This window comes from Pelophylax lessonae (genome assembly GCF_965119305.1).
Source record: "Pelophylax lessonae genome assembly, chromosome: 2".
Lineage (NCBI taxonomy): Eukaryota > Metazoa > Chordata > Amphibia > Anura > Ranidae > Pelophylax > Pelophylax lessonae.
The window spans coordinates 641,983,220-642,009,082 of NC_138769.1; the positions used below are offsets into that span (position 1 = coordinate 641,983,220).

At 41.6% G+C, this 25,863-nt stretch overlaps 1 protein-coding gene across 1 annotated transcript in view; it reads right to left on the reverse strand.

Annotated features, from left to right (window-relative positions):
• Window positions 1-25,863, reverse strand: part of STARD13 (StAR related lipid transfer domain containing 13) — a 497,221-nt gene that overhangs the window by 402,755 nt on the left and 68,603 nt on the right. The window contains exon 3 of the mRNA XM_082246015.1: window positions 18,146-18,280. Within this exon, the coding sequence (XP_082102141.1) occupies window positions 18,146-18,280 (135 nt within the window). The remainder of the gene's footprint in view (window positions 1-18,145; window positions 18,281-25,863) is intronic.

The following is a 25,863-nucleotide window of genomic DNA, read 5'->3' on the forward strand; positions in this document are numbered from 1 at the left end:
GGCTCCCAATCAGCGCTCTCAGCCAATAGCGTGCTCTGACGAGGGGGCCACCCACTATAACAGCAGGAGAGATGACCCCTGACATGCCACATTTGGCATGTCTTTTTTTTTTGGGGGTGAGCGGGTACCTTGTTTTGACAGGTACCCGCTCCCACTTCCACTCGGGCCACTTAGGCGGCTCAGGCGGAAGTTCTCCTCTCCCCCTCCCTCCCTGCAATATTCTGGGACACGTCACAAGTCCCAGAAGATTGCCTGGCCAGTCACGATGCGCAGCGCGACTCGCGCATGCGCAGTGCACACCAGGCTGTGAAGCCGCAAGCTGTAACAGCCGGGTGCCCACACTAGAGATGCCGGCGCAGTGGGGAGAAGACGGAGAGAACCGAGGCTCCCCCCGGCTGCATCGCTCGACCATGGGACAGGTGAGTATGTGTTTATTAAAAGTCAGCAGCTACACTTTTTGTAGCTGCTGACTTTTATTAAACACAAAAGCTAGTGGAACTCCGCTTTAAAGTGGCTCTGTAGATAAAATGAAAGAGGTAAGATAAGAGTCTTGTAGAAAGACGTTTGGAAATACTTACCCCTCCTGCTGCTATCGCCATCGATTAATGAAGACTCTTCTAAATCTGACCCATATACAGTATGAATGTTGGATTTATTGTCTCCTGTAGGTAGTCATCTGCAGGTAGGCGCAGCCAAATTCTTTTTTTCATTATTTAATGTTTATTGTTGAGTTGTGTTAAAGTTATATTCACAAAGACACTAAAATGGGCTATTTGCCAGGTGTCTTTCATTGCCTGCAAATCTCCGCTTCCTTCACCCAGCTGCTAGGTCTGATGACATGTACTACCATGAGCCACTTTCATAGTCCCTAGGCATAGTATCATAATGTGCTGACCCAAACATTGCATGCAGTCTCCAGTAGGGCACAGTAGTGATGTAGAGGCTAGTTGGGTAGACCCACAACAAGCAGCAGTGGATTCTGCTTGTGGTCTTGCTCTGCAGGAGAGCTAATATTTAACGAACCGGAGACATGGATATACTTTTTCAATTAATTATGTGCGAGAATTGCTTTAACCACATCTCTTTATACCACCCAATGTTTGGTGACATGCACCTACATTTACAACTTACAGTTGTGCATAGGGATGTGTGTTCATGGCTCCCTTGTGTTGACTTTGGAACCCAACTTTTCTTTTTGTTTCGATTGGAAGGCTCAAGTGTAACAACCTCAGACATATTTGACAAACTGTCTGTATCTTCATTTAGGACATTTTACTATCAGATTTTAAATACTATGTCCATGTTTAAGAGATTTCCTTGATGTCCTATGTTGGCTGACACCCATCACCTGAAGAAAAATAGAGGGGAGATCTCCTCTATGGGGACAAAGACAGCAGTAAAATCCTAAAAAAGGTTTTAACCTATACTGACTGCATTAGAAAATGCATCTTTTATGGAATGAATCCTATAAATATCTTCTGCTTTAAGACATTATTGGGCTATGCACTAATTTGGTTGTAGAGCTTTTTGATTCCTTGATTCTTTAGTCCCTTCTCACCATATTTTGTATTGATCATGCTGTCTCGTTGGGTTCCAAGCCCTACTCTATAGAAACCATGGTTTCTATACACTGCGCTGCTGCTGATGAACAAAAAGCCTAAAACAACTCTATGTAGTTTGAAATAAATGGCTCTATACTAGATTTATATTTGCACTATACAGTATACCGGCTGTTTTGGAGGTGCATTTGGCTGTTGGTACATAAAAGAATGATTTGCATCCCATGTTTTCCAATGATAACTAATGATTCATATGTGTGTTACTTCAAAGTAGTTCATGCAATACTTTGGTCTGACTTTCATGCAATTTGACGGCCATAGACTTCAATGTTAACCCTCAAAAGTTGCATGAAAGTCATACCTAAATGTTTTACATGCAACAGTGGATCCCACTTAGCAGAAGGACAACAATTCACATCCAAGTCGCACACATCAAAGTTGCATCGAAGTTTACACACTTGTGATATTATTCCTGAAATGAGGAATAATCTTCTTATTTTTGGGATATGTGATAGAATGAGACATGTGAATACCTTATGTCTTAAAAAGGCTTTACTGTGCTGCGCACCAATTTAGTTGAAGGCTTTTACGATTTTTCTCTCACCATAATCTGTATGGTTATACTGTCTCATTGTTATCCCATTGAAGAGAGTTTTTAGTTCAATTTGGCACCCATCAAATAGACAGGGCATGACAAAACATCTCCAGAACAGGCACACAGATGGCATTAAACAGCTTACAGAAGTTCTGAACCCTTCACTACCCTATCCCAAGACAAGTTTTTGCGTGGAGCTGGGCTTTAATTCAAATTAAGCAAGATAGATCCAGGAACAGTAATAGGTCAACGTTTGCAAATTTAAAGATAAAAAAAATGAAATTTTAGAAAGAGGCAGTAGTCATTACAACTGTTTAAAAACTATTTTATTTTTATTTTTTGGTTGTGGGTACTCTTTGAATAAATATAACGACAATTTAGTACCAAACTGGCATGTCTGTATGTACAGTGTGAAGAATGAATACCAAATAAACAAGTATAATTAGCTTGTACTATGAAGAAAGCTATACTAATACTTTTACTGGTGTGTTACCAAACTGCCGTCATCTACCTCAGATAGGAAATATGAAGTTGTGCTCTTCACACATCATCACACAAGATGTTTGGAAGCCTTTACCATTGGGATTCCACTGATGATGTGTGAGTAAGTAGAAAAGACATCTCCTTTCTATGGGAAGTACTTTCTGACCCACATGTCAACTAATTCTCTGAACAGAAGTAAACAACAAACAGGAATAAAATGTAAAGCTGAGATGACCTATTTTCTTCACGCAGTTTTAATTCAGGAATATTCTTTGAAGCTGAGTGCTAAGCATGCCATTACTGTTAAAGCATACCTTCACGATAAATTAAAGCCTTTTACCTTGCCCCTCAGATTCTGAGAGTGTGCAGGTGTGACGCAGGACTTCAGGTCCTACACATTTGTGAAGACAAACTTACTACCAAATTATATTGCAGATGTGCTGCAGGGCTCCGGATCCCATGCATGCATGAATTTGCTCCCAAATAAAAGCCCTATCTTAAAAACAAAAGGATGTACAATACGTTAGGGTAGACTACAAACACCAAAAGGTGTAATGATCTGCGAGTGGGGTTTAGGGTAGAGATCGACCGATTATCGGCAAAACCGATATATCAAGGGCCGATATGCACTTTACCCAATATATCGGAATCGGCCACCAAGGTAACCGATATTGCAGATATTTCGGAAAGTGCTTGTACCGGAGTGATGCCTGCAGCTAGAGGCATCACCCTGGTACCGGCGTCTATAGCCGACGGTCGGCTGTCTTATAATGACAAGCGATGCGGCTGAGAAGCCGCTCGGCTGTCATTACAAGGATCAGGAGGGGACGCCCCCCCCCCCCTCCTCCCGCCACCTTCCGCTGCTCTCCCGGGTCTCCCATCCCACCGGGATACCCGGGCAAACAGCCTGCACAGCCACTGAAGACCCGATCAGAGCCAAATTTGGCTGTGATCGGGTCTACATGCAAAAACTCGGAAGTGATGTCATCACTTCTGGGTACTCGGCGCCAGATTAATAAAAATGACAGCATTCAAAACAGCCAAACTTGGCATTTGAATTATTTTAGGTGCAGAGGAGGGGTTTGGGGTCTTTTAGACCCCCAGATCCCTCCACAAGAGTACCTGTGAAATAAAAAAAAATAAAAAAATATATTTTTTTTAAATGTACGAAAATATCAGCCAATACCGATACGCGGTGACCAAAATATCGGCATCGGCAATGAAAATATGGTGAATGATATTGGTTGATCACTAGTTTAGGGTTTAAAGGCCCAGGGACTCAAGCGATTAAAGAGATTTATTTACAAGCAAAAAATTGGGGGAGCAAACCCTGAACATGTATATCTAAAGCCAGTGCAGCTATGGACCAAGCAACATGTATATTAAAAAAGAATAGCGCACACATGCAAAAGAAATGACTATCAAATATGGAGACAATCCATAAATAAAAATGGGGAGTTAGTCCCACCATATGGTCATATCGTGCTCAAGCCCACCACTGCGTCAAAGTACCCCATTATCAGTGGGTCCTACACTATCCATAAAAAAGGGGTGAATCCAGCCTCTCTAACCCTTGGAGACAACACTCCTTGCTGGGATGGATGTGCTAATGCACTACAAAGGACTCCTCCTATATCTACTTGATAGTGGACACTGATAGAGTACAGGTGTGTGTGTGGGGGGTGGGATGCTCAACCTCAGAAGTCTGGTCACACCGAATACATAATAAACAAGCAAAAAATTGGGGGAGCAAACCCTGAACATGTATATCTAAAGCCAGTGCAGCTATGGACCAAGCAACATGTATATTAAAAAAGAATAGCGCACACATGCAAAAGAAATGACTATCAAATATGGAGACAATCCATAAATAAAAATGGGGATTTAGTCCCACCATATGGTCATATCGTGCTCAAGCCCACCACTGCGTCAAAGTACCCCATTATCAGTGGGTCCTACACTATCCATAAAAAAGGGGTGAATCCAGCCTCTCTAGCCCTTGGAGACAACACTCCTTGCTGGGATGGATGTGCTAATGCACTACAAAGGACTCCTCCTATATCTACTTGATAGTGGACACTGATAGAGTACAGGTGTGTGTGTGGGGGGTGGGATGCTCAACCCCAGAAGTCTGGTCACACCGAATACATAATAAACAAGCAAAAAATTGGGGGAGCAAACCCTGAACATGTATATCTAAAGCCAGTGCAGCTATGGACCAAGCAACATGTATATTAAAAAAGAATAGCGCACACATGCAAAAGAAATGACTATCAAATATGGAGACAATCCATAAATAAAAATGGGGATTTAGTCCCACCATATGGCCATATCGTGCTCAAGCCCACCACTGCGTCAAAGTACCCCATTATCAGTGGGTCCTACACTATCCATAAAAAAGGATACTGATAATGGGGTACTTTGACGTAGTGGTGGGCTTGAGCACGATATGGCCATATGGTGGGACCAAATCCCCATTTTTATTTATGGATTGTCTCCATATTTGATAGTCATTTCTTTTGCATGTGTGCGCTATTCTTTTTTAATATACATGTTGCTTGGTCCATAGCTGCACTGGCTTTAGATATACATGTTCAGGGTTTGCTCCCCCAATTTTTTGCTTGTTTATTATGATTAAAGAGATTTACCTTCACATTCTGCCCAGCGTAGCAATGGTTTCAAGTGAGGGATTTTAGGTGACTTGTTGTTTTCAAACAACACAAAAGCACCAGAGCTACTGTATTGATATATATATTAAATAATTTTAACTAAATGAAGATGTTAAGATATAAAAAAACCCAATAGTTATTTCCATTTTTATTTTTTCGATTTGAAACTTCCCCAGCTCCATCCTATGTGCATGTTTGTCTAGCCAACACAATATCTATGTTCTTTTGTGAAGTGCGGGTTAATAGTTACAGACTGCTCAAACCATTTACAGACATATAGACATAAAAAAATTAGACTGTCCATATTGATCTCCTTATCCTATAAGCAACAGCAATATATTAGTACTATTCTATTATTTATGTTATTTGTTGACCATCATGTGAGACAAAGGAATGTTCGTTCATCTTTTCATGAAATAGAAGAGTACTTCAAAAAAATTACAGAGGTCTTTTTACTGGAAGAAAATACAATATAAATATTCAGGCTTGAGTTAAATGTACATGAATTTAGAAGAATGGAGTTGGATTATACTCAAATGCCGGGAAAAAATCAATACGCATATATATATATATTTTTGCTTTATGGACAACTTCATTCAGTCTGCATTCATTAAGAACAGTTCTACATTTCTTCACTGTTGCCAACCACGATGTCTGACAGCATGAGATGTTATAAATATGTAAAAGTCATAACTATTGATTAACAGAGTGTACAGAACAATACCCAGCAGAAACAATAAAGCTTTTTATGTTTGAAATCTCTTTGATAAAGCAGGGAGAAGCAGTTCTCAAGATGGCCATAATCCATGAGAATCTAGGGTTAAGCGGCACACCCACCACTAATGCAAAACAAACAAGCAGGAAGATTATTTTATCAAAGACTGTATATTTCAGGTAAAGCTCATATCCGGGTAACACTTTTTGCAGTTTTAGATAGAGTCAAGAACTTTTAGAACTTTCTGCTTTTATTGCTGTCTGTGTCTCCACTGGAGAGATTTTGAGTCACAGCTTCATTGATGGGTGCCAGCGAGCGGGAAGTGCGGGTAGGGTTCTCTTTACCGATGAGACAGACAGTGATAAAAAAAAAAAAAAAACGGTTTATTCGTGAAAAGAAGAGTTAGAATATCTGGCTAGTATTGACTGATTTTTTGATTTCCCTTCACAATTAGGTAGTGTGTGCTAGACAGAACAGGATCTCCCCACTGGAGACACTGCTAGAAGTTAAAACCTGATAAAGTTTCTAAGCTTTCTCCACTCAGCCAAAACTAGAAAAAAGTTATTACTAGAGTAAGGGTTTACATTTAAGATGGAAAAGTAAATGGCAGGGAGCTGAGAGAGTGCCATCATCCCAGTGCCAACAAGATAGGGGAACCCTCCAGTGGTTTGGGGACTATTATGGGTGCTTCAGACACAGGAAACTCCGGAAACAGAAATAAAAATATACAACATGTTATTATAAAGCAATATAAAAACATTATAGAAAATATGGTTTGTACATGTGTATGTCTAGGCAGCCTATGCATGAGTCTGACAACACCTTTAAGCAATCAACAATCAAAAGATGAGACATCCATTAAGTTTAAGATGGGTACGTCTTACAGGAAGGATTCCTATGAGGTGGTCCTTGGAGTAAGATATCACTTTCATTGCCAAGAACTCTATCATTAAAGCCCCCAGTGCCAGTAAGAGTAAGTGATACTTTGAAAAGCTGCTTTTTTTTAAAGCAGATAATTATGCAAAATAAAGATAAAAATGAACAGACGGTTAAAAAGATAACATAACAAAAACAACTTTTCGGATGCTAGATGTCCTCAGTTTAATAGACAGCATCATTTAACCCACTTCCTCTAAGCCCAATTCAGTGTTTCCAGGTCAGTGTGCAGATAACCACAGCAAATAATACAATACAGCAGATACTGAGGCTGAACTGTTCCTCGATTCTGTACTGGCCAGTAATCCTTATTTCAGTGCTCCATAATGGCATGGTGTGTTGTAATTCCAAAATGGGAAAGAGGGTGCTCCCAAAGGAAAGTATCTAATGGCACTTTTCAACTGCAAGTACCGGCTCGGCTCTACTCGGCCCTGCTTGCCCCTGCTTGACCCGGTTTGCTTTTCCACTGCTGGTACCGCATGGTATGGTGTTGGAACGGTTCGGTACGGTATGGTTTGCTTTTCCACTAAAGTAGTACTAAAGTTAAGTGGGTGGGATAACAACGATTCTCTGACCAATCAGTGGCTAGTAGTGACTGCATACAAAGGATTGTGGGATATGGTACCGGGTATGGTACCTCTTGGAACCACAATCGAGGTGGTATTGTTTTTGAGAGCCGTACCGTTCGGTTCCATGCAGTGGAAAAGCGCTGCCGTACCGTACCATACCGAACCGTTCCTTCACCGTACCATGCGGTACCAGCAGTGGAAAAGCACAAAAGCGAGCCGAACCGTTCGGTTCCATGCAGTGGAAAAGCGCCATAAGGTTCTCCTAAAGGGCAACAGTGAATCCAGGCAGGAAAACACAGAATGTATTTGGCCAAGAGACCTCTCACAGCTGAGGTGGGTCCATGAGCCCAAAGAAGTCCCTTTAAGGTCAGGTGAAAAGCCCTCGCCCACTCACCGCCCCCTTCCCTCAAGCCAGCATCCTGCAGCAGCACCAAGAGGTCCTCTTGACAGAGATTCAGCCGCAGTCTCTCACTAGATGAGGAACAGCCACTGTCCCTTACTGGATTGAGATCAGCAACTCACTAGAACATAGTCGGCAGCCATTACACAGCAGACCTGGAACATAGTAAAGAAAACCTCAGCCTCTATAACAAGTTAGCTTCTATCAGGACCTTTCCCAGCTTCTAGGTTGCTCCTCTGAGTCTCAATATCACAGGCAGATGTACAGGTCCCTATAAGTCCCCCTATCTATACTGTTCCTAGGATGTGACACACTGATCCCCAGCACAAGCTTTCAGCAGCTAGGTCCACTGTTCCACAGCACAGCTCTAGCTCTCTTGGTTCTACTCACAGGAGCCTCTCAGCAGCAGCATGTGGTCTCTGACCAGCGGGCATCTGTCCTCTAGCCACACACTGCTGCCACCTGGCAACCCTCTTCATGTCCTTTTTCACCCCCTACAACACAGGTTGATACACTTCCTAGCTCTGGGCACTCTGTGTAGACCATACAGCTGTCCACAGCCCAGGGCTGCATCATCCAAGGTCTTACATCCCTTAGCAGTCCCTGTAGCTACCCTGCTTTATCCACTAGCAGGCAGGCTACATATCTGGCAGCAGCCAATTGAAATCCTCTATTGCTATGGGTGAGCTTCAGTCCCAGGCTGCATCTACAACAAACCCATGTCCTTCTTTGCTCCTCTCCTTTCATTGTATTCTGTCAATCCTTGCAGGAAGGGAGCAATACAGCCAGGGAAAATTTTCTGCTGCACAGCTTAAAAGGCCAGCAGATAGGCTACACTTGCGTCAACCACGGTCTCTTTATTTAAGTAGGAAAACACCAGCCTGTGCTGTTGGTTTCTAGTACATTTCAGCCAATTCTTCTAATTTCCTGCTGCTGTCCAATTTTGCACTGCTGGATCCTCTGTAGTCACATAAATCTTATTGAGAGTATGATAGCAATTAGCTGACAGCAGGACAGTTTTGCTTCAATTAGAAAAGGGACAGCCTCGGTGAACTACTGGTCAATTGCTATGTGCCAGTCAAAACAGGCCTATTATTGTTTGATGAATAAACATGTGTTGCCGCTAAAACTACGCAAAAAAGCTTCTTTTTAAAAAAAAAAAAAACTGAGATGAATCAGATTGGGGTGCAATTTATATATGCAAACAAATCTAGTTGTGGAAGAAAAAATCAGTTTCACAGCCAAATATGTGCTACTGATGTACATTGTTGCTGTCATTTTTTTTTGTGAAAACTGTCCCGTAACATCCTACAAAGCTTTAAGGCATCCACCATGGGGGAGCCTAAGATGTCAGGAAGGAGGCCCACTGCAGAACATGTGAAAGAGCCCTGCTGTGGGAAAGTAATAAAGGGCCCCTGGATCAGTGGAAAGCACACCACGCACACAGGGGAGGCCCCGGGACAAATGGGTGGGGGTGGTCAGGGTGGCCCCCTATGATTTCTTGCATCGATGCCCATTGTCACGAATATTTAATGTTTTTGCCTTTTTGATGTCCATTGTCAGGGATTGTGACAAAGTGTTCGGAATATTTCATGTTTATGCGCTTGATAGCCCTTCATAATGCAAATTTTTTGTCTATAGGTTATGTTAAAGAGACTCCCCAGCTTCCTTCTCGGAAGTATGCCTGGGGACTTTTTAGCATTTTGATAAAAGTCCTTAGTCAGATTGAAACATTGATGCTCAATTGTATTGTATATTGCATGAACAAAACAAAGGTGAATTTGTAACAGAACCTCCGGAGTGCATTCTATTCTTGGGGAAATATATATATATATATATATATATATATATATATATAGCATTTTATTGTCGGCCCCCCTACTTTTATCCCTGTCCCCCCATGTGCCCCCCCAAAATATGAAAGCTGGAGACGCCACTGCTTCCCATAGCCCCATGGCCCGTGCCTATTAGTTCTAAAAATGGCCAGAATATACAAACAGGATTTAGCAATACAGATTTTAAGGAATTTGCTACTAATTATGAAATTGACAAATTTCAAATGGGATTTGTCAAACCCTTGGAAAATTAAACCCAGGCAGGTTTGCCTATATCTAGTAGTATTTTGCAGTGTTTTTTTTTCCTTTTTTTATACATACATTAGCAAAGGAAAGGGTTATTTTAAATACTGCATCTATGCACTGAAAATTGCAAAAATAGGTGCACTACCAAATGCTTCAAACACACACTAAATAAGAGAACAATCCAACAGGGTCAAATTTGCAGCACATTTCCCACGCCAAACGTTCCAACATCAACACAGTGGATGATCTGCGTGATGTAAAATACTAGGAGATATACATCCAAAAAACATGACTCACTGGCTGTCCATTTCCTGCTTGGACTTCCTCTGGCTCTGCAGCCTTGTTGGTAAGAAGATCGTCTGGTAAACGAAGGCATATTTCCCCATCATGTTGTAGGTCAAGTTTGCAAAAGATATTTACAGAAGGGAGCTAATTGCTACCATATGGTGCTGTAAAACTGACTCTGCATAGTTATTGGCTTTCTGGTGATGAAATATATTTGTAGGACTACGAGCACGGTTATATTACTAAAAGGAAGAACAAAATGGTCCTATAAACAGGACAACAATGACGTCAGTCTTCACACTCTCTTTACCCCTGAAAGCACTTGTGTTTGAAAAGATTTGAGAAAATGCAGCTGTCTCTGCTGATTTTTCAGACAGACTCAGGAGAAGATGTGAAAAGAAAATAATGTAAAAAGCATATGAAGAGGTCACTGTGTCAAAGAGAGGATGTTAGAGGTTCCTAAAGAGAACAGAGAACGCAGTACAGAATATTGATCAGATGGGAGCTTATTAATGTCAAAATTTTCTGCTAGTGCTCAGGCTTGAGTTATTCACGGTATTGACACATCGTAGATGGTTGCTGCATGAACTGGGACTAGTCTGCCAAAGTTTCTCTGGCTGTTTTCCTATTCCTTCAATGCGAAATATACCAAGAGGAGACACAAGCCAATGTGGACCATCCAAGATGAAGACTAAAAAAAGCACATCGTCCTTCCCCATCTCAAGCTGAGATGGACTGTGCATGCATGTATGGTGGTTGGGTTGAGAAAGGGTGCAGAAATGACAGTCACTGGCCCTAGAGTCGCCATCTTATTGTCCATGAAAAATGAATGGGATGGAGGGGGGGGGGGAGTGTTGCAATAAGGATTAAGCTAGAGTGATATACTACAATGTTATTTAGAAATTAAAAGAGAAGTATGGGATTTTTCTTTTTAGAATCATATTTACCTAGGTGGATGCAGCATCAGACCATGGTCCCCCCACCAGTTTTAGGACCTGAGAACTGAGTGATCAAACACCGCTGATCACTCAGTTCCCAGGGCTCCCTGAGCAGAGAGCTGGTGACTGGTGGCTGGTGACTGAGAGCTCAGGCTCTCATCGTCTCGCTGAGAGACTGAGCTGGGTGACGGTCCAGGCATGTGGGCGGATCCCAATCATATGGTCACGATTTTACCCGAGCCTGGACTGGCCCTGTGACATTTGCCATGCACATCTGAGCAGCACATGTGACTATAGAGTCACACATGTGGGCTTAAATACAGTGGTAAATGACAGCCAACTCCATCTATGCACCTCCAAGCCCACTAACCAGTTAAACACAATGAGGCAGGATATTATATGTTGATTGAAGGAGGCTTCATCTCCTTCTTATTCCAAGACACAAGCTGGAGGGGTGTGACACAGCCTGTGACTGGCAGAAATCTGCTCACCCCATGTTTTTGCAAAAAAAAAATAAAGATTTGATTTCAAATATATATTTGTACGACAATTTAAAACCGTTAAATATTATTAATTCTTTATTTTCACTCTGTATTGCAAAGGCTGTTTTTTTTTTTTCTTTCCTCCTGCCACTGTTTCCCTGAATACACACTGGGAAAGATCTGGGTCACGTGACAGCAGTATATCGACTAGGAAATAGGTTCTTAGATTTTTTTTTTTTTAATTGAAATAATTACAGCGCTATCATCCACATACATAAAGGAAAGGGATAATGTAAATTAAACAGTGTGTGTTTAGTATCCCTAAGTTGCTTGCAAAGTCTGTTGATTTATATGTAGCACTGTCCCCGCAGGGCTTGCTATATGATGACTTATTGGGCCTCCTCTGATTACCAGCAAACAGTCACTTAGGGTACAATTCACACATTCATCCTTACTCCCAATGGTTCGTTGCTCAATAAACAATCCAGGGTTTTTGGTTTTTGGTATTTATTGTGGAACTTGGATGGGAGAAGGGAATAGTGGGATACTCCAACTGGAACTATGTAAATTGGATAAGGACAACTCTCACTTGACCTCACCAGGTTTCTTGTGGAAGAAGTCACACTGCTTAAACCATACTGCCGCTTGTATACAAAGGGTTAAGTCTTGCTCTTTCTCCAGCAATAGACTTGGTGATCTACAATCTCTTCAGGAAACTCTCTAGTATCACCTTTACTGACACCCGTCCACTGACTCTTCTAGCTGCAGAGGTGACCCCCCTCAGGTCAGGCCCATTGACACAGATCTGTACTCACTGTATGCAGAATCAGATCCTCCAGTGTCACCCCTTCCAGTCAGCTCCACAGGATCCCTGGTTTCAGTTCCTCTCTAGCTCTCTCTAGGCCCTCAGGTTAATTACCTGAGGCCTTGTGGCACCTCTACAGAGGAGGAGGCAGCTATCCAGACGAAAGACTCCCAGCACAAGTGCTCCTTTTATACAGTATCCCAGCATGCACGGAGGCACTTTCCTCTGCCAAATCACCAGGGCTGTATTAAACATCTGTGCACTCATTTGTTAGGTTTCCTCCCATTGTCCAATATGCCTTCCTATTGGACCAGTGTGAAACACTCTGCAGAACAAGTTGCAGCTGAGCACAATGAGCAGACCTCACTAGCAGATCCTGCTCTCTGGTAGGCAGAGAACAATATAGATTTACCTGCAATAACCTCTAGTTGAGCAAACAGGTTTCAAAAACTATACTCCAGCAACTACCTAGGAGGGTGCTACATCTATTTTTTGTGTATAACAGAAATAATTGAATGAGTTTTTATTTGGACATAGCTCATGAATATACATATTTTGTTTATAGGGTGGATTATCTATATTTGCATCAATTTCTTTTTCTAAAGTATCTTAGTAAATACAGAGGACACATTATATATATAATTTATTTGAGCGTACTAGTGATTCAGGTGAGCAGAAATCTTTATTACTTACTTCTACCTGAGATTGTTAGACTCTATCGTGAGTGATGGTTGCTATGTGTAGACATAACTGCAATGCTCTCCCCACCTGGGAAAGCTGTAAAGAAAAGAAGGCTTTGGTGTCAGCACTGTAATCTACATGGTCAACGCTTGTTTAATGAGCTGTTTGATTCAATGCAAAGTTAATACACTGGGCTCTATGGAGTGTTTGGAGCATGTAACATAAAGAAAACTTTTCAAAATGTCAACATGGGTGGCCAACATTAACATGAATTACTGAGCAGAATCCTAATGTATGTCTCTTTAGAGTCCAATTGTAAGATATCACAGCAGTAGTTTGTCTTTCCAACCCTTTCCTACAAAGATATAATAAAGGTGTCACTCTTTCAAAGCTGAATTCCAAGATTGTTTGTTTATGCTCTACTATGGAAAATATGTCATATTTCATCCATCACTTTTCTTTATGATGCTGTAGTGGTTGGGTGTAGTTAAGAAGTCTGGAGAGAATGTTTTGTCACTAGTGTCTCCCAGAGATAGAAGAAATCGGCATGTGATTCACTTTGCCAGTAACCTTGAAACTTGGCCTTTGAATTTTATGGTACCTTCTCACTGTGTTCATAGACTGATATTACTAAACAGTCAGTGTACTTAAGGGGGGGTCTACTTAAAAAAATTGGTTGTGCAAATATCACAGCATTCACAAAACTGCACCGAATAATCCCTGTAATGTGTGTAATATGTTTATTTCCTATAATCGTCAGCTCCATCTAGTGACCATAATGCAGTACTTTTCCTGACTGAGGTATTTCATGGGAAATAAACATATTAGACACATCATGGGGATTATTCTGGGTGTTGAGACATTCGCACAGCAAATTTTTTATAAATGACCACAAAGTGTATCTATAGAGATGGGCTGAACAACCCCCAGTTCAGTTCGGACCAGAACTTCTGAACATAGCAAAAGTTTGGACCCGAACTCCGAACCCCATTGAAGTCTATAGGACCCGAACTTGAAAAACCAAAAGTCCCCTTTTTGAAGGCTTATATGCAAGTTATTAGCCATAAAAAGCATATGGGGGCCCAGGTACTGCGATGGGGGACATGTAGAAAGATGAAAAAAATACTCTGCTTACTGCAGGCTCCTTCAGTGCATGCATCGGCCAGTGGCGTCACAAGAGGGTGGTGCCACCAGGGGATGTCACCAGGTGGCCCCGCTCCTAACCTATATAAGAACTGTCAAACGGCAGAGCAGGCAGGTGGCGGTTAGCTTTTGTCGCGGGCGGAGCATTTTTATTCGGGTGCGGCGTGAAGGCATGTGGCCTGGTATGTTTCAAGAGGGGGGAGCGCTCACTCGTCCCCTCCCTTTCCTGGCGTAATGGGCTGCATGCTTGGAAAAGGGTCTGGTATCAATTTTTAGGGGGGCCCCACGCCGTTTTTTTAAAATTAATTTTGGCATGGGGTTACTAGCGAGCAGCTTAACAATCTCCACTATTTATATTTATATCTACGGGAGTGTAAAGGTTGCCGGTGTTCTGTGAAAACACCAAGTGGTCAAAATCTCCAATTATTCCTGGTGTACACTCACTGGAAATAACGTTGTTGGAGTTCTCAGCAAGTTCGAGTTTCCTGCTGTTTAAGACCTCTATAACCTGCTTACCCATACAGAAAAAAATATAAAAACAAAGAAATAATAAAGAAATTGAGGGAAGTTAATGACCTGGCACATGATAATACTTTTCTATAAATGATTGATCAATAAATGAGCATGAAAATTTAAGACACTCTAGTCCAGCGTTGGCGAACCTTGGCACCCCAGATGTTTTGGAACTACATTTCCCATGACGGTCAACTACATTGCACAGTGTATGAGCATCATGGAAAATGTAGTTGCAAAACATCTGGGGTGCCAAGGTTCACCATCACTGCTCTAGTCTATACCATTGCAAACCATGTTCCATCTGTTAGAAAAGCATACACATGAATATATATTTTTTAAGCACACTTTTATTGACCTGTTAGAGCATCCGTCTGGGGCTGACAGGACTAGTTCTAACCTTCCCAACCAAACAAATAAGCTTATTTCAACCTCCTGGCTTTTATCATCATGCAGTGGGCATCAGTCTCCCAGCTAGGCACCTGTCAGCCCACTTAATACTCAAAAAAGTCAACATGGAAGTCCATACATATTCTGGAGAGTTTAATTATTAAAAAGTAAGTGGTCCAATATAGAGCAGAAAGATAATGTATTTCAGCTTACTAAGGCAGGCCATAGACGATTCGAATTACGTACGAAAATCGTAAATGGCAGTGTTATCGAACGATTTTCGTATCGTTAGTGTGGTATGTAAAACGTTCGATTTTCGTACGACAGCAAAAATTCACATATCCAACATGTTGGGTTTTTTTGCGAAAATCGGCCGAATTTCGTATTGTTAGTGGGGGAGTTGTATGATTTCGCCTAACAAAACACAGAACAGTAGGGAGTGTGTCCGGTAGAGATGTGGTTAAAAGGCACAAAAAATAGTGTTTTGTCGTACGATTTTCGGCTCACATTGATGGTACACTCGATGATGTGCACGAGTGCCGCTTTCGTTTATCGAACGATAAATCGTACGTAATTCGAATCGTCTATGGCCTGCCTAAGTCTTACTCATAGCTCATGTGTAGGGCTTTGTAATCTGAAACGCTTAGCTTTCTGCTGTACACTAGACCACCAGCCTTTTTCAGACAGGGTGCCTTCAGGTTTCTTCAGGGGTGCCTTGGCAAAAGCCTTAAAATTGCCCCAAAATTGTATACAAGCCAGAGGGTGGATAAAGTCGGTCTTTTAGTTACACAAAGTCACAGATTTTCATTGTGCACCATTATAACCTTCCAGCCACCAGCATACTAACAACCAATAATGTCATCAGATAGAAAAGAGGAAGTCAAATACCTGCACAGCATCCTTGTTTATCCCTTCCCTGCCCCTCTTTGTCAGCACTGAGGTCACATTAGCTGAGAGATGTAGGGAAAATGTGGGAAAAGAGAAACATGGGTGTACTAGTCAGTACCAGTGTGCAAAGGTGTATTTTCTTTGGAAGAATACGTAACCTATAAAATTGAGTATCCCGTGTGTGGATGTTGCTGTGTTATGTAAAACTGTTGGTTTTGTTTTTCATATTTTAGAATGGGGTGCCTTGATATTTTGAATAATTTTAAAGGGTCTCTTTAAAGGGCATTTAAAGGGCAGCTCCTGTGTTTCTTTATTACACTTCAGGGCAGGAACAGTTTTTGTTTTTTCAAATAATTTTAAAGGCCTTGACATAAAATAAAAAGGTTGAGAAACACTGCACTAGACCACTTCATTTTTATTAAATAAACTCTGCAGATTATGTATGGACTCCGGTGTTGACTTTTTTGACTAACAATCCAACAAGATAGAATAAAAAGAAACAACTGCGCTAATCCACCAAAATGTGTGTAAGCAGCGACTTCAAGTGTGACTAACACCCCAAAGAACAAATAATATTAAAAAGTTGCGCTAAAGATGATCAAACAATGTTGAAATTGTATCAAACTTTAGATAAATTGTCCATAAAGTCCATGGAAACCAAATGTTAGAAGGTGACTTGTGGAATATCCATATGAATGGGAGGCTTACCAGAAACCAAATAAACACGTGCCAAATGAGAACACAAATCCTGATGTTTTCACCAAGGACACTCCACAATGGATCTCGTGGTCCAGACCAATCCCCCTCGATGGTGTAGTTATATGCGGGATAAAAGTGAAAACGCCATAGCGTAAAACCAAACAACAATAGTGGGGTAATAAAAAATGTGGATAGCACTATCTCGAGATGTGAATCACCACAGTGCCAAAAATTATCAAATGAAAAAGAAAGGTGAAAGAATGAAAAACCTCCACCGACAAATCCAATAGGTACTTCTTACCAAAAGTAGAAATGAAAGAAGCGTGAATTATGTTGTGATGTGAACAGACCCCTCCACCAACAGGACTGCCTATTGCTATCCGGACATCTGTCTATTGCTATCCGGGATTTTCTCCTCATACACCGCCCGATATACAGCCTGTCACCCGCCCGGGAGGATATAGAGCGGCCATGTGCGGAGTTTGAACATTCACCGTATCCTGAGCCACCGCGGCCATAAGGGTCTTCCATTCCGGCATACGCCAGTCATTGCTATTCGCTTGCCACCTATCATCATCTGGTAAGGTCGTTTAGGACATATGGTGATACAGTCTCAGCATGTTTGTGATCTTTGCATTCCCTATGGGCATTTTGGATATAGCTATCTGGTAAGCCGCAGTCCTGTTGGTGGAGGGGTCTGTTCACATCACAACATAATTCACGCTTCTTTAATTTCTACTTTTGGTAAGAAGTACCTATTGGATTTGTCGGTGGAGGTTTTTCATTCTTTCACCTTTCTTTTTCATTTGATAATTTTTGGCACTGTGGTGATTCACATCTCGAGATAGTGCTATCCACATTTTTTACTACCCCACTATTGTTGTTTGGTTTTACGCTATGGCGTTTTCACTTTTATCCCGCATATAACTACACCATCGAGGGGGATTGGTCTGGACCACGAGATCCATTGTGGAGTGTCCTTGGTGAAAACGTCAGGATTTGTGTTCTCATTTGGCACGTGTTTATTTGGTTTGTGGTAAGCCTCCCATTCATATGGATATTCCACAAGTCACCTTCTAACATTTGGTTTCCATGGACTTTATGGACAATTTATCTAAAGTTTGATACAATTTGAACATTGTTTGATCATCTTTAGCGTGACTTTTTAATATTATTATTATATTATTATTAATTATTATTTAATATTATTAATGCAACAAGAGAACATGGCCATAAAAGGAAAGGTTCAGCAGCCACTCAATTAATTGCTGATGTTTTTTGAGAATATACATAAGAATAACACATATAGTTTACCTGATCTACCAAAATCTCAGGTGAGATACACATCTGATTAGCCCCTGTAGTGATGGCATCTTCAATGTCCACATTCAGCTGCTCTAGTTTCATCATGAGACACGACATGGATTTTGACCACTGTGACCTTTCTTCCTTTAAAAAAAAAAAAAAAAAAAGAAAATTATTTCTACATTTCTACAGTTTTATAGTATGGTGGCTGAGATGTTAGCAGGCCCCAGGAATCCCCCTCCTAAGATAGGATGCTAAGAGCAGTAAACAGAGGCAGCTGCTGTGCCAAAGGGGACTACCAGTGTTCTAGGTGTACATGGACTTGTATGAACTGCCTGAACCCTGTCTGCCTCCTGGCTGCACCTAATGTTGCCCTAACTGGATCTATAGTGACCTTCACACCTGTTATATTTAGGATTCCTCAAACCTCATGAGCAGCACTCCCAATGTGTATGGTCATGCTTGCCTATTTTATCAAGCACAATAGAAAACATCTGAGTAGGACACTAAGTGCAATCTGAGTAATAGCCCATACACACGATCCGAAAATCGGATGAAAAATACTGCTTTTGCAGCAATTGTATGATAATCGCATTGTTAGTACAGACCTTTCGAGAGCAGATCATGACAGTGCATCCAATATTATCCGATCGGACAAGTACGAAAATGTTTCTTGTACAATACCAGATCGTACGATTTTTGTTTAATCCATGCAGTTGTCATCCAAAAGAGAATACAAATACACAACAACATATTACCGTATTTATTGGCGTATAACACGCGCCGGCGTATAACACGCACCCCAATATTTGGAGAGAAATTTCAGGAAAAAAGCTTAAATTTAAAATAAACAGCTTTGAACTCAGAACATTTTTTTTTTTTTTTTTAATCAAATGATATCTAACCAGTGCCCATGAATGCAGTCTCATCAGCAGTGTCCAACAATGCAGCCTCACCAGCAGTGTCCATAAATGCAGCCCACCAGCAGTGTCCATATATCCAGCCTCAATATATGCAGCCCACCAGCAGTGTCCATAAATGCAGCCTCACTAGCAGTGTCCATATATCCAGCCTCAATATATGCAGCCCATCAGCAGTGTCAATGTATGCAGCCCATCAGCGGTGTCCATGTATGCAGCCCATCAGCAGTGTCAATGTATGCAGCCCACCAGCAGTGTCCATAAATGCAGCCCACCAGCAGTGTCCATATATGCAGCCTCGCAAGCGCAATGTCCAAATATGCTGCCTCGCAAGCGCCATTGGAACTGACCAAATTTGTTTTAAAAAAGGCCGGGAAGCAGCGCCGAGAGCAGAAGGGGCGGGCCGGGCCGAGGAGAAGGAAGGACGAGCTGTCATAAGAGCAGAAGGGGGCGGGCCGGGCCGAGGAGAAGGAAGAACTAGCGAGCGCAGTAATCGGAAGTCCCGCCTCCTCTGCCGAGACGTGTGACGTCTGTCATAAGCGGGACTTCCGATGACTGCGTTCGCTCGTTCTCCCTTCTCCTCGGCCAGGCCCGCCCCCTTCTGCTCTTATGACAGCTCGTCCTTCCTTCTCCTCGGCCCGGCCCGCACCTTTTGCTCTTGGCAATGCTTCCTGGCCGTTTTTTTTTTTTTAATATCGTCGTATAACACGCACTGCTGCTTTTTGCTCCATTTTTAGGAGGAAAAAGTGCGTGTTATACGCCGATAAATACGGTACATCACTTCTGATTTTTTATTCTGTCATATGAGAATTTTCGTAACTTTAGTAGCCTCTATATTTTCGACATGTAACTAATCTTTCATCCGATTTTTGGGTCATGTGTACTGGCTAAAAGTTTAATGGCAAACACCAAATGCTTTCTTTTTATTTCGCTTCCATAGAGTACACAACTGTACAACCATGGCCAAAAGTTTTGAAAATAACAGAAATATAATTTTTCACAAAGTCTGCTTCTTCAGTGTTTTTAGATCTTTTTGTCAGATGTTACTATGGTATACTGAAGTATAATTACAAGCATTTCATAAGGGCAAAAGCTTTTATTGACAATTGCATTAAGTTTATGCAAAGAGTCAATATTTGCAGTGTTGACCCTTCTTTTTAACCACTTGCTGTCTGCTTACGTTGACACTACTGCGGCTAAGTGGTCTGTTATCGTCTGACGACGTAGACCTACGTCGTCAGAAACTCCCCTTTCTCGGCGGCGCGCGCGCGCCGCCGGAGGCTCGCTCCCGCTGTATTCAGTCACAGCGGGAGTCGGGCCAGGGGAGGAGCAGCGGCGATCGCCGCTGCTCTTCCCCCGATCATCGGGGATCTAGTGTGGAGATCCGCCTGCTTGTGTAAACACAGGATCTCCTAAGTGACAGGCAGGGTCAGATTGCAGGGTTCAGCATAGCTGAACCCTGGATCTGTCCTTGTGTCACACAGTCACCTCCCCCCACACACGTCAGTAAGCACCAGGCATACATTAACCCCTCCCTCTCCAATAAAATTAACCCCTTCCCTGCCAGTGTCATTTTTACAGTAACAGTGCATATATATAGCACTGATCACTGCAGTAATGTCACTGGTACCCTCAAAAGTGTCAAAAATGTCAGTCAAGGGTCCGATCTGTCCGCCGCAATGTCGCAGTCCCGCAAAAAAAAATCGCAGATCGCCGCCATTACTCGTTAAAAAAAAAAACACCAAAAATGACAGAAATCTTTCCCTTAGTTAGTAAACGCAATAACTTTTGCACAAACCAATCAAAATACACTTATTGTGATTTTTTTTACCAAACATAGGTAGCAGAAAACAAATTGGCCAAAAATTTAAAAAAATTTTGATTTTTACATTTTTTTGGGGGGGGGGGGGGGGAATTTCATATAAAAAAATGTGAAAAATATTGTTGTTTTTTCAAAATTTACGCTTTTTTTGTTTATAGCGCAAAAAGTAAAAATCGCACAGGTGATCAAATACCACCAAAAGAAAGCTCTGTTTGTGGGGAAAAAAAGGACGTAAATTTCGTTTGGGTATGGCGTCGCAATTGTCAGTTAAAGTCGCACAGCGCCAAATCGCAAAAAGTGGCCCAGACGTAAGACAGCAAAATCCTCTAGTGGTAAAGTGGTTAAAGACCTGTGCAATTCACCCTGGCATGCTGACAATCAATTTTTGGGCCATTTACTGACTGATGGCAGTTTTTCAGAATTTGTGGGGTTTTCTTAGCTCACCTGCCTCTTGAGAATTTAACACAAGTTCTCAATGGGATTTAGGTCTGCAAAGTTTCCTGGCCATGGATCCAAAATTTTGATGTTTTGTTCCCCAAGCCACTTAGTTATCACTTTTGACTTATGGCAAGGTGCTCCATCATGCTGGAAAAGGCATTGTTCATCACCAAACTGTTCTTGGATGGTGGAGAAAAGTTGCTCTCGGAGAATGTTTTTGTACCATTCTTTATTCATGGCTGTGTTCTCTGTGAGCCCCACTCCCTTGGCTGAAAAGCAACCCCACACATGAATGGTCTCAGGATGCTTTACTGTTGGCATGGCACAGGACTGATGGTAGCGCTCAGCTTTTCTTTTCCGAACAAGGTTTTTTCTGTATGCCCCAAACAATCGGAAAGGTGATTCATCAGAGCAAATGACTTTACCCCAGTCCTCAGCAGTCCAATCCCTGTAAAATATACAGAATATCAGACTGTCCCTAATGTTTTTCCTTGAGAGAAGTGGCTTCTTTGCTGCCCTTTTTGAGACCAGACCATCCTCCAAAAGTCTTCACCTCACTGTGCATGCAGATGTACTCACACTGGCCTGCTGCCATTCCTGAGCAAGCTCTGCACTGATTGGCAGCTAAAAAAAACTGTAGCAGATGGCCCTGGCACTTGCTGGACTTTCTTGGGCACCCTGAAGCCTTCTTCACAAATGCAGTGGAAATGTTTTTTATGGGATTAACATCATTTTCATAGCAAAGAGGGACTTTGCAATTAATTCTGATCACTCTGTATAACATTCCTGGAGTATATGCAAATTACCATCATAGAAAATGAGGCAGCAGACTTTGTGAACATTAATATTTTTGTCATTCTCAAAACTTTTGGCCACAGCTGTACAGAATAAAGGTGTTATGCTTGCAATTGAAGGAAGCCTTCAGTTTAAAAAAATACAAATTTTAGGAGCTGTTTTTGTTTTTTTTAACATTATTTTTAAAACTGTATTTCTCTTTTTAACCTGTAGATAGGAAAAATTCTAAAACCTACAAAAACTTCAATGACAACAGATTTCTGGGGCTATTCTTTCTATAGTTTGCATATCCAAGACCTTCAAAAATCGAATTACTTGTGGAATTAATTGTGCTTTCCAGAACTATACACAGAGCTTAAGGCCGTACACACAACCAGAAAATTGTAGAAAAAATACCACTTTTGAAGCAATTGTACAATAATCTGATTGTTAGTACACAGCTTTCCTCTGAAGTTTTCCGAAGGGATAAACATGAAAACCTTAGTCGTACGATACCAGATTGTACGATTTTCATTTATTCAGCACAATTTTCATCCAAAAATACAATACAAAACATTATATCACTTCCAAATGTTTATTCTGTCATACGAGAAATAACCTCTTCATTTTCAATATGGAAACTAGCATGCAAAAAAAAAAAAAAAACAGACAATCATTCATTGTGTGAACTAGGCTTTAAAGCAGATCTAAAGTCTATATAAAACATTGCATTTTGGGGATACTGGAAGCGGTAGTGGAAGATAAGTTTCTGCGAGAGGCCGCCATTCGGGCACTTTTTCAAGCCCGTTTACTGATCCTGAGACACTGGATAGCGCAGGAGCCACCTACGTATGGGATGTGGCTGGAACAGATGGCTTCTACTTTACGTATGGAGAAGGTTATCTACTAGCATAGGGGGGTGCCTCAGAAATTTTCGAAGGTATGGGGTGTGTGGCTGAACAGCCCGGGAATGGCCCCTGATGATCTTATTCTGGAACGTTTGTTAATGTAATTACTTGAGAGATATATATGCTCAATCTTGGCTCGGGTGGGTGGGGTAGGGGAGTTTCCTGCATTTTCTTATATATTACAATGCTTTGTGTTTATCGCACTGTACTTAACTGTGATAACCTTGGGGGGACTGTGGCATGGTGTGGATTGTGTAATGTTTATGGTTTGATGCTGCCATCTGACAGTTTTTCTTTATGACTGTAATGGTGTGAATTTTTCTCAATAAAGCTTTTCTTGATTAAAAAAAAAAAAAAAAAAAAGTCTACATAAAAAATGTAGAAGCAGACATGCTATATCTCTTTGTCAGTAAAATAAAATGACCTGCCTGCTCACAGTCTTCTTTAGAATGTACAGTAAGCTGTGTATTCTCAGCTTACATTATCGACATGGTGCCAGTGTGTCAGAATGACTGGGCTCCTGCTCATGTGCAGGAGTTACATCATCCAGCGCTGGCCAAACAAGACTACCAAGCACTGGCACCTGGAAGAAGCTGAAGAGAAGATGCAGACACTGGCATGGGACCTCAGACCTTTGAAGAGAAGGTAAGTATTATGGACTTCACTTTACAGTGCATCTGAAGCCCAAATATAGTTTTCAATTTGGAAAGAGTAGGAAAGGGTAAGAACCCCTGTCATGATTTATTGTTGTCTGTCATTGCTGGGGAGATTCAATGGAATGGATTTACTAAAAGCAAATGTACTGTGCACTTTGCAAAGTGCAGTTGCTCTAGGGCTTAGTAAATTAGTTAAAGCTTCACTTTGCAAAGAATACCCAATCACATGCAAGGAAAATAAAAAAACAGCATTTTTGCTTGCACATGATTGGATGATGAAAGTCAGTAGAGCTCTCTCTCATTTACTAAGCTCTGGAGCAATTGTACTTGCAGAGTGCACTTGCACTTTGGTAAGACTCCCGATAAAAAATAAAGGGCGAAGTAGGGAAATACACGAGAGACAGAAGAAAAGGGAAAAATAATTAAAAATTAATATATTGTCTATTTTATCGTGTTGAATTTAAACTTTGTATTCCCCTAAAAACTTGCTTAAAGGTAACATTAGAATATTAATTTCTAGGAATAATTTCAAGTCAATACTGTGTCAGCATGCTAATGCACCTAAGGTTGCCAAAAGGCAAAAAATGACTTTGAATTTCCCCATTAAAAATGCCTTCTGCTTACAATCATAGTATTCAGTGAACAGGCTTTAATAGCAGCACGTCTGTCTGGTTTCTATGCCTGTAAGCCTTAAACGTGACAAGCCCAATCATTGCCAACACATCTTGACCTAAAATTCTGGAATGAAAAAAGAATCAAAAGTAATCTCAATAAGAACTTCTGTTGAACGAGGTCAGAAAGTTAGTTGTTCACTGAAACCATGAAAAAATGTAATTAGGCTGCTAGGAGCAAGCCACCAACACATAAGGGTTATGAGAAACCTTCGAAGAGTTTGCCTCCGTCAGCTAAAACAACCCCCAGTATGAAAGAGACATTGTTTTCTTCCAATTCCATTCATGTGTATTCCACTCAGCAGATTTTTTATTTACATTTCATGTTTGTCTGTATTCATTTTACTGTGAGTTCTGTGGGAAGTTTCATGTGTTATTGAATAGTATTGTAAAATAATCTTCTTGTCACAAATGATGAATTATGGATGTGGGATGATGGCTGAAATGAAGCACAATCCTTAAAGAAACGCAACAGCCAAAAATTATTTTTTTTCCAGTACTAAAGTTGCATCATTATTGGTAAGCAAGGACCCATAGCTGCCTGTCTATGGGTTCTTATATCTTATATAGTGCTCCAGAAGCCAAAAGTCCAGGAGATCTGATATCAAAATTATGATTTTAGCAACCAGAGCTGTTCTTGTTCCAATCTCATCCCACTGCCTATACTTTCTTGTTGGCCCAAGGGTCTGAGGGGTGGTCCTAGGGCTTCTCTTGATCTGACCTTGTCGTACTGTCCATGCCTTCTTGTTGGTCCATAAGTATAAGGGTGGCCTCATAGGCCACTACTGTGGTAGAGGGGTTAGACTTACTGAAGGATAGAGGACTGCTGGGAACTGCCTGGGATAATGGGAAATGTAGTCCATAGGAGACAACTTCCTATTAAGCCAAGGATGAGACAATACTAGAGGTCACAGGAGACCAGAGAGCTACAACAGGAAAGTAAAGAGAAGGAAGCTTGGGCTCAGTGGGGGCTGAGAGGTGATCATTAGAAAATGAAGAGGGAGAGAGAAGTTTTGCTGCCACATCTACCCAGAGGTTACATCTGTGAGAGATTGCCACTGTCAGGCCCTGTTCTTGCTCCAATCTCATCCCACTGCCTATACTTTCTTGTTGGCCCAAGGGTCTGAGGGGTGGTCCTAGGGCTTCTCTTGATCTGACCTTGTCGTACTGTCCATGCCTTCTTGTTGGTCCATAAGTATAAGGGTGGCCTCATAGGCCACTACTGTGGTAGAGGGGTTAGACTTACTAAAGGATAGAGGACTGCTGGGAACTGCCTGGGGTAATGGGAAATGTAGTCCATAGGAGACAACTTCCTATTAAGCCAAGGATGAGACAATACTAGAGGTCACAGGAGACCAGAGAGCTACAACAGGAAAGTAAAGAGAAGGAAGCCTGGGCTCAGTGGGGGCTGAGAGGTGATCATTAGAAAATGAAGAGGGAGAGAGAAGTTTTGCTGCCACATCTACCCAGAGGTTACATCTGTGAGAGATTGCCACTGTCAGGCCCTGTTCTTGCTCCAATCTCATCCCACTGCCTAT